At 39.9% G+C, this 9,570-nt stretch overlaps 1 protein-coding gene across 1 annotated transcript in view; it reads left to right on the forward strand.

Moving 5' to 3' along the window:
* The first annotated feature begins 4,654 nt into the window (after positions 1-4,654).
* Positions 4,655-9,570, forward strand: part of LOC110314628 (desmoglein-1-beta-like) — a 37,400-nt gene continuing 32,484 nt past the window's right edge. The window contains exon 1 of the mRNA XM_021188888.1: positions 4,655-4,702. Coding sequence (XP_021044547.1) covers positions 4,655-4,702 — 48 coding nt within the window. The remainder of the gene's footprint in view (positions 4,703-9,570) is intronic.

A 9,570-nucleotide genomic window follows, 5' to 3' on the forward strand; every position in this document is an offset into this window, starting at 1 on the left:
TGTTCCTTTGTCCCTCCTGCTGGCACAAGCCTCTGCTGGATTCTCTGGAGTTGATTGTGTTCCACTCACCATGATTCCCGAGGACCTGTGGTGTCGAGAGTTCTCCAGAGGTTGCCTCCACTGAGGTTCAGAAGAGAGATGGCGGGAGTCGGATTTTTCCATATTTTTAAGTTTAATTTTTCCTTACTCTAACCTGCCCTCTCATCCCCCCATCCCATTTATCCCATCCTGTTCTCTTATTCTCTTTTCTTCTTCATATCACCCATGTGCTGTCCCCACTTCCATGAAATTTAATCCCATGGGCCTCACTGATTTCCTGACTTCTTTACATACTCCAATGTAAACCCATATATCTAAAGATTCAAAGCTAGCATCCATGTTTGAGATAAAACATGAGGTTTTAGTCTTTGAGGTCTGGGTTACTTCACTCCTAATAGTTATTTGTAGCTCCATAGCTCCATTTATTTACTTACAAATTTTACAATTTCATTTTCCTTTGCAGTTGAGTAATATTCCATTGAGTATATTACCATGTTTTTGTTATTCATTCATCAGTTAATGCACATCTAGACGGTTTCCATTTCTGGGTTGTTGTGAATATAGTGGCAATAAACATGAATAAGCAAGTATCTCTGAAATAGGATACAGAGTCCTTTGGAAATATACACAGGAAAGATATAGGTGGGTTATATGGCCAGTCTATTTCCAGATTTTTGAGAAACCCTTATTCTGATTTCAACATGGGCTGCAACCAGTTCACACTCAAATCAAAAGTAAATAAATGGAAGCTTTTATGAATATATACATATATACAGATGTACGTGTGTGTGTGTGTGTGTGTGTGTGTGTGTGTGTGTACCTACAACCTAGTCGTCCATAATAGTCCTGAGAAATGTTGGTAGTACTGAATTTTAAAAATACAGCCAAGGCAACAATTTCTGAAAATTCAGGAAACACAGTAGCTGGACTGTTCTCAAAGCCATTAGTGAGAACTGCTATGAGCCCACCTCAGTCACTGCTGTCGACAAAGGTTGCATACGCTGCTATATCTTAAGCTTTTGTGACCACCTGCTCTCTATGAAAACTCAGTGTTGCCTGTGCAGAGTGAAATTACCCCTAAACACTACATAAGAATCTGTGAGGCTGGTGGCATCCCAATTATAAACAAAAACAGGCCGATAGCCAGATTTAATCTGTTTATCACTTTAAACTACTACTTTAGTCTATTACATTCATTTTATTATGAAATCTTTAAATAAGCCAAAACAAACAAACAAAATAGAGAATACCTTATACCATCTTGAGCATTAATAGTTGCTATGATTTAATTGTATGTGTTTCATTTATTTTGATTGCTGAGCCACCAGAAGAAATTTACATTAACACAAGAGTTCCTTTCATTATTAAGCACATAGAATACATATATGCATATACATGCATATATAAATATATAATGTGACCTACCCTGGGAAACCTTATACTAATTCTATAGTTATCCTGTTTAAACTTCCCTAAACACCTTCGTAACTACTTTCAAAGCTGCTTTTTTGAGCCAGCAATTTATTAAACATAAAATTGCACTTCGTTTGCTTATATATGAGCAAAATCTTTTTCATCTAATGCAGACACCAGTCTCTTGGGCATTTTCTTGTATGACAGTAATTCATTAAGGTATGACAGATCATTTCGAGCAATATGAACCACTATGTCACCAGAAAATTATTACAGATCTAAAACAAATTTTATGAATTGACCTCAAGTTCCTTCTGTAGCTGAGAATATCATAGAATGTCTGTCCTCCTTTGTCTATCTCCTAGCTCAGGATTGCAGGCCTGCACTGCTGATGGTGTTTATGCAGTGCTGTGGTTGAAATCCCCTCATCTGTCCTATATAATATAGGGCTGGGTAAGGTAATTTTGACACATATTGAAGCTAGAGGTTCACATACATCAAAGNAGCATATTCTCAAAGGTTTTCCTGAAATGTGAGTGTCAGCTCTGGGCAGTCTGAAAAAGAGGTCATACAAGCAGGAAATGCCATAGATTATGCCAACAAAATTCTAGCTTAGAATAATCTATTACCCTTAAAGATTTTCTTGTGTTTCAAGAAAGTGTTACACTATCCTGAGTGCTGAGTCAAGACAGAAATGCCATCCCTGACATCCAGGGTTTACCATGTATTGTCAAAAAAAGGGGAAGTTCCATTGACTGATTTAGTCAGTTCACACGGGGAAACTCCAACTCAAAATTACCCTCTCCCCTGCCAAATTTTATAAAAATTTCTATGAAATGAGAATTGATATACATAGAGACCAGTACTGAAGAGAGGTTTGAGGCGTGTGGAGATGGCCAGGTACAGACTGAGTCACAGTTACACCACAGTAAGGAAGGGGCTGCAGAGCAAAGACCTTGGAAAGACCCGGGAACTTGTAAGGAGAGTGAGGAGACTTACACAGTTGCTATCATGAGAGATTCACTCATTAACATCAGGACCAGGCAGTGGTACTGAGTCAGAAAAAGGGTCTGGGCCCATGACTGAGGGAAATCGTTTCTAAAAAGGAAATAAAAGGGAAGCAGACACAATTGCAGACAGATGCAACCCCAACTCTAGGCAGGCTCTGGAGGTAATAAGTTGAAGGCCAGCTTGAGCTGTGCAAAGAAAAATCACCTTAAAAAAAAATCAAATAGCAGTCAAAAACTGGAACAAAACTAGCAAGTGCATACAAATATATATATATTCTACTTAAGTAAAGGCATTCCTCAGTTGCATTGCAGAAACTTAGACAGCTCTAAAAGATGAAAAGACAGGGAAAGAGGCAAAGAAAGAGCAATGGAGACTTGTAAGCATCCTCACCACTTTATGACTAATTCTCCAGTTGAGGCTGTCACTGCTCCTCAAGATTGGGGCTTAGCAATCACTCCTCCCCAGAAAGCTGCTAAGTAAGTTGGTTGTCCCACACGCCATCTACTTGGTTGGGATTGCTGGAGCCCAGCCTTAGGTTAGGGTGGAGCCAGGGATGGGCTCAGGGAAGGAAAATTCAATGGGTGAAGAAAGGCCATACACTCCCTGGCAGCAAGCCCAGAATTCAAGATGGATAGAGTATTCCCTTGTCATGCCAGCCTACAAGAGTTGGTTCTCCTGAACTTGGTGTCTAGTGAGTCATTCTTGGTCACATGATCTATTTACTAATATATTGTTCAAACTGAGACATAGGTGGACCTTCACATTCTGGTTTCCTAATGAGGAATTCGGCCTGCTCCTCTCATTATTTTGTTTAGTCATGGCAACCAATTCCTATCAACCAAATTTACTCACTGCAAGCACAGGACGCCCTTTTCCACCCAATGAGTTCACCAATGAGTCATGTGACATTTCAAACCACTGTCAAGTGTTGCCACACACCAATATCAAAATGACAACACTGTAGAGACTGGTCCCCAGAGAGATCTTCCTTTTCTGGGACAAGCTGAGCACTCTCTAACANTAATCTACATGTTATCACACTGGCCTTACTTCAGAGCACCGTAACAAACCCTGAGGATGTCCAGCTCCAGTCAGGTTTCTGAGCAGGTATTTAAGGGAAAATATCCCAAGAGAGTCTTTGGCTGTTGCTGTGTATGGCTCAACATTCTTGCTCACCTCGAGGCCTTGGATGTGTGGGCAGCCTTTCCCTGTGTCCTAATTGGCTCCTTGTGAAGTCTTGGCCCTGTGCTCAGGAATCAACACTAATGTTTAACCACCTCACCTGAAGTGCATCTTCTGAATTCTCATGAGTAGTTGTTCAACACTGGGCTTCAACNGGATTTAAACTGCAGGCTGCGGCTNTACCCTCCGAATCTGCCTTGGTAAATTTTTCAAGTTTGTTTTAATACATTTTAAAGGACAGGAACTTAAAGAAGAGAAAATTAAAGAGGGAGAAGAAAATATCCATAGAGAGAAAATGGGGACCTTCCTGGACTTAGACAGGTCAGGTAAAACAGAACAGGAATTACACAAAGAAACAAATGATCATACAGGTTATGTCTTGTTTGTTCGAAATGCTTTTTTAAACTCTCATCATTAGTAATTTTTAGTCTTACTAACTTTGGAACTAGCTGCATCTTTCCTAACATCAACTAAAATGAAAAGCTTCTAATTTTCTACTGAGGGTTTGGCTATGAACATAAGCTATACGAGTCTATGAATGACACAGACGCTCCAAATACACTTGTCTTTTTAATCTGGTGAGGAGCTGAGAACTTCTGAACAGCTGAGAAGCCTTTCAGCACACACAGGTGTCCCTATGCTTCGGCCATTTTGACTGTCTGTCACCAAAAGCCTTCAGTAGAGGAGAGACAAGTCCCACCCCCACACAGAGGGCAGCTTTTCAGCTGGCAGAAGGGTGTGTCCCTTAGCTTTTACCTGGGAGCAATGATGATCTTGTCAAGCATTTCACTGAGACCAGCCCNAGGTTTTAGGGTGNGGATCCAGACTGGTTATACNTATCTTCCCTCCTTCTCCCAGTGGAAGGCAGAAACACCTCAAAGCCTGCATGTAGGAACATCTACTGGGAAATTATTTTAATCAGACACCAGCAGAGTGGGANAAAGNAAGCAAGCAGAGAAGAGCAAAGAAACTCCCTTGACCGTGGATGTAACAGAAGCCAGCTGCAGTGATGGACTGGCACTCCTTCAGGATAGCTGCCCTGCTGCTCACTTCCCTGGTAAGTGGATCCTGCTGGAACCATCCTTTACCCCCTAGCCTCAGCCTAGCCAAGTGAGGACTTCTCAGAGAATGTTATTTCCAGGCTCTTCTATGCTAAACTATTAAAAGTTTATGTTAATGACAAGGTGGGTTTTATGAACTGCGATTTTTAAGTGGTGTTTCTCTCTTTAATTGAAGACTACAGATCATATTACTGTGCCAGTGTCCTCTCACCAAACCGTGTCTGACATCCCCGTCAATGGTTAGTCACTCTGGAAAAATATTGAATTTAAGAAAGGCCTAAAGTTGCTGGGTTTACTTGTTCAAATTCTCATTAGCAGGTTGGATCTTTTCAACTGGATATTCCAGGTGTCGGGATTGTCAATTGAAACATTTCCCCTTCTCTGGGTATTTTGATTGACAGGCTAAAAGTGTTTTAAAGCCAGGAAAGGATTTGTAAACATCAGGATTACAACTGTCTGTGATGAACGTTACAGTCTGAGCAATCTCTTCTCCCCCAAACCCCTCAGATGTTGTCAGAATCCATTTTACTAACACCAAACCCTTTGCTATTTAGAGCTTGAAGGAAAATTCCATTGCTAATTTAGAAAGCTGCAAATACAGGAGTTTTATATAAATAATATAAGAGGTGATGGGGTGAGCTTAATTAAGGNTAAATAATTGCTGCTGTCCTTGTCCTCAGTAAGGATGTGTGTGGCACAGAAGTTGTACACCTGCTAGGCAAACCATGCAGTGCAATGATTTATTGTTGCCCCCTTACAAGCCACCCACTTTCTCTTACAGTTTATAAATGTGCCACACCAGGATATTAATCTCTTGTTCAGCAAAAAGTTTTAAAATCATAGTCTCTCTCCAAGTAGGATAAATGTCATCTTGAAAGACAAGGGCCAGTAAATCCCTCCCCAGCTTTTGGCAGGATGTGGCTCATTTTTGTTTTTACATGCTTGATTTTTGAAGTGGAATATTGAATGCCTATTGCATCAAGTTAGAGTTTTGATGTTCTGTATGCTGGCTAGTATGAATTTGGTTCATTCATTATGAGGGGCCATGGGCCTGGGATGTTGCTCAATGATGGCACACTTGCCTAGCATGCACCAGGCCCTGGGTTCAGTTCTCAGAAGTGAATGATAAAGGGCGGGGGTGATGAGTAGTAACATTTAGTAACAAGTGACTCTTGCTAGCTTCAGTTCTAAGCCACCCTTCATGGGTGACTGCTACTCCATATGCTTTTTAATTGATTTTCCAGGCCCAGTTGATGTCACAACCTGGGCTATGGGGGAAAAAAAAAAAAAAAACAATGATTATTATACATCACATTAGTTAACCATAGGAATCCCTGTGTTTTGCTAAATAATCAAATACTTGAAATTTTTAACTTCATATAAATTTGACTCCTTAAGGCTTCTTGTCGCATTTCTACTCATTTCTGCTGTTTTGGAGCCTATTTGATAACTTTCCCTTAATTTTTTGAATAACTCTTTGTTTCTTAGTTTATACAATTATTTCTAATGAACTCCATTTTTTAAACATTCCTCCAAACATCTATTCCTTGGTTAATAATTTGTCAGTGAAATATATCATCTTATTAAAGTCCTCATGGAACTGTCTGCCTAGGAGAAAGGTGTTTAGAAATGTATAGTTTATTTTCTAGTCTTGGAGAAGAGAGGGGGGTGGAGTAGGGAAAGAGACTGTGGCCATATGTATTGTGGAATCTAAGATGCATTTCGCAGATGCCTTCTCTTTATTTCTGTTTTTACTTGTGTGTGTGTGTGTGTGTGTGTGTGTGTGTGTGTGTGTGTATATGGGTGAGTCTGTGAGTGTATGCCACAGGTGTGTGAGTGCCCTGGAGCAGGACTTACGGGTGCTGAGGAATCAAGGAGTGTGGATGCTGGGAACTGAATTCAGTCCTCTGCAAGAGCAGTGCTTGTTTTTCACCAGCAAGCCTTCTCCCCAGCCCATCTTTAGAAACACCTACTGTAACAACTTAAAATAGTGTGTTTCCAGGTTAATTCAACTTTTTGGTAAAATGTTTCCCTTTTGAAGGCCTTGAGGATCCTATTTTCACAGCTGATTGTAGCAGATAATTTTGCAATCCCAGTCTTCCACCCCCAGCCTCACTGAGCGTATTTGTCTTTAGGGTAGTAAAAGGGGGAAAACAATTTGAAGTCTATATTCTTTACTGTTAAAAATCAATAAATAAAAAATCCATGTTAGGAATATATTTGAAAATGCCAGTATATTTTACATGAGAAAACTGATAATATTTTTATATAAACCTGTTTAGAGAGGTGGACAACTGTGTTGGTGGTATATTTCATGACCTGCTCAGCACATGTAGAAGTGCATGCTTTGAGCCTTCCCTAAATAAGTAACTTAGGTCAGAGAGACTACAGTGGAGAAATTACTCCTGAGAGACCAAGGTTGCTGCATGAGCTTTCTACTGATTCAGACATCTGCCTGAATAGATGGTAGCTCATATCTATTACAGCACTAGAAACTGAAGGCATGGACTGACTCTACTCTCTCCTCAAGTTCCTCTTCCTCTTCTTCATCTCCTTCTTCCTCTTCCTCCTCATCCCTCCTTCACTTACCTAGCATCTATCTCTCATCTCTCTTCTATCATCTCTCTTCTATCATCTATCTATCATCTATCTTTCTATCTATCTATCTCTATGTATGGAAGGAATATGATTTTTCTTGCCAAAGAACAGTGCTACCTGGGGGGGGGGGGGAAGAAGAACATCGTTGCTGATGGTCATACAGCCTTGATGACAAGAAAGGGGTAGGACCTGAGAACTCTAGAGATTGCTCAAAAATTCACCTAATAAGTTGCCAGGACTGATTAATCTAGTAAACATGAGTACAAATCTGAAGACATCTTATTCTGTAGAGGAAACTTCTGCAGATTAATCTAATAGTGCATGCAGTGTGGGGGACTCATTATTTATTGGTTAACAAAAATAATGCTAGACATAGTTTTGGGGTTTTTTGATTTCAGATTTTGAATTCAGGGTCTTCCTCTGCAGCTCAGCCTAGCCTGTATTCTGTAGGTAGCTCAAGCTGGTCTTAAACATGTCCTCCTGTCTCAACCTCCTCAATGCTTCGGTTATAAGCATGCACCACGAGAATAGGCTCTAGTCTACCCTTTTTATGAGATTTTTAATGAGATTACTATTTCATTCAATTAAAAACAAAATTTCTAAATGCCCAATAAACTAACCCCATAATGTGAACATGATTGAACTTTTTAAGAATACAAGCAGGAGTTAAAAATGGTACTCATTTATGACATAGTTTATTAAGTTACTTGATCCAGATATTGAAAGTCCCTTATTTATGTTAAATGACACCAAAAGTAAAAAAAAAAAAAGCACTAAAGAGCTGCCATAGACAGAACAGAAGACAATCCAGCAAGGAACATGATGGTTGTCTGCACATATATGAGATTGCAGAGGGTAGCATTTCAGGAGTTGATGTTTTTAGTCCCCTCTGGTTACTGAAACACAAACTGCAGTTACACAGGATCATCTCCACAAATGTGGTGTTTGCAAAAGCTTTCTTAATCTACTGACAATTTAGGAGTAGTGTCTTCCTTCCTCTTTATATGAATGGAGAGGACAAATCCATCACCAGGCAAGTAGGCCTGTCCCAGTGTGAAAGAGAGCATTCAATGGCAAGAAAAACTAAAGCATGAATGTGGTAGGGATGAATCAAGATGAACCTAACAACCTGGTCCCTATGCACATCACTTGCTTTCTGATACCTCTCTATTCTGCATGCAACAAGGACTCAGTTGCTGAAAATGCTGGCACCTGAGCAGACATTGCCTACTGTACAGGGAGGAAGCTTGGTCTGCTGGGCATTGTGGGTAAATTTCTTCTGCTCCTTCAGCTAAGTTAACACCCTCCAGAGTGCTGGGTCATGCCACTTGGACAAGTTATGCTTGGCGTGCAAACTCTTGTAATGGTATTAGATAGGTCCAACTTTTCTCATGCTGGTGATCCATGCTCTTAATTGCTCTGTGAGCATGAGTACAGTCTTTTATACTTGTCTAATTAAAATCATATTCCTACAAATTAACAGCTGGCTGCTGCTTTAGAAACACTTTAACTCTAAGCTATTTGAAGGCAAGCCCCATGTCTGATTAACCTTTGTACCATTCATAATTCTCTCTCAGCAAATACAAGATTGCTGCACAGTGTCACATAGCTCAGAAAAGTAAGACCAAAAGGGAAATTCAGGATAGCTCAAGTTTCTTTTCCCACACATACTCCAAAAATATATGCTATCAAGGAAGTCAGTATGGAAATATTCATGTTGCCTTATCCCAACATTTTGTGATAGAGTGTTGCACCACCTGAAATTTCAACCAAAGCTTGGAAGAACGTTCAGGGTCTCAAGCTTCCTAAGGCTGTAACTCTTTAATACAGTTCCTTTATGTTGTGATGATCCACAAACATAAGATCATTTCATGTTACTTCATATCTAGAATTTTCTACTGTTACAACTCATAATCTTATATGCAGGGTATCTGATATGTGACCCCTGAGAAAGGGTGATTTGACCCCCAGAAGGGTCATGACCTTTGACTGAGAAGGTTGAGAAGCAGTGCTTTAAAGCCACCATGATGTCTGAAACCCTTGAAATACATGTTTGCCCAAGAAATGAACAAAGCATGGATAAATTAGAGAAATTAACACATCGAAGTATGGCCAACCGAACATCATAGCCTTTGTCAGACAAATCTAAAAGAAATATTAATGAGGGGTGTTTTATTTTGCTGTTTATTTGGAGGGGTTGTTTGTTTTATAAAGAAAATTTTTATTTTACCCATTCTTGTCTAGCTTATGCTTGTGAAGCACCTCA

The sequence above is a fragment of the Mus pahari genome, unplaced genomic scaffold (genome assembly GCF_900095145.1).
Source record: "Mus pahari unplaced genomic scaffold, PAHARI_EIJ_v1.1 scaffold_9520_1, whole genome shotgun sequence".
NCBI lineage: Eukaryota > Metazoa > Chordata > Mammalia > Rodentia > Muridae > Mus > Mus pahari.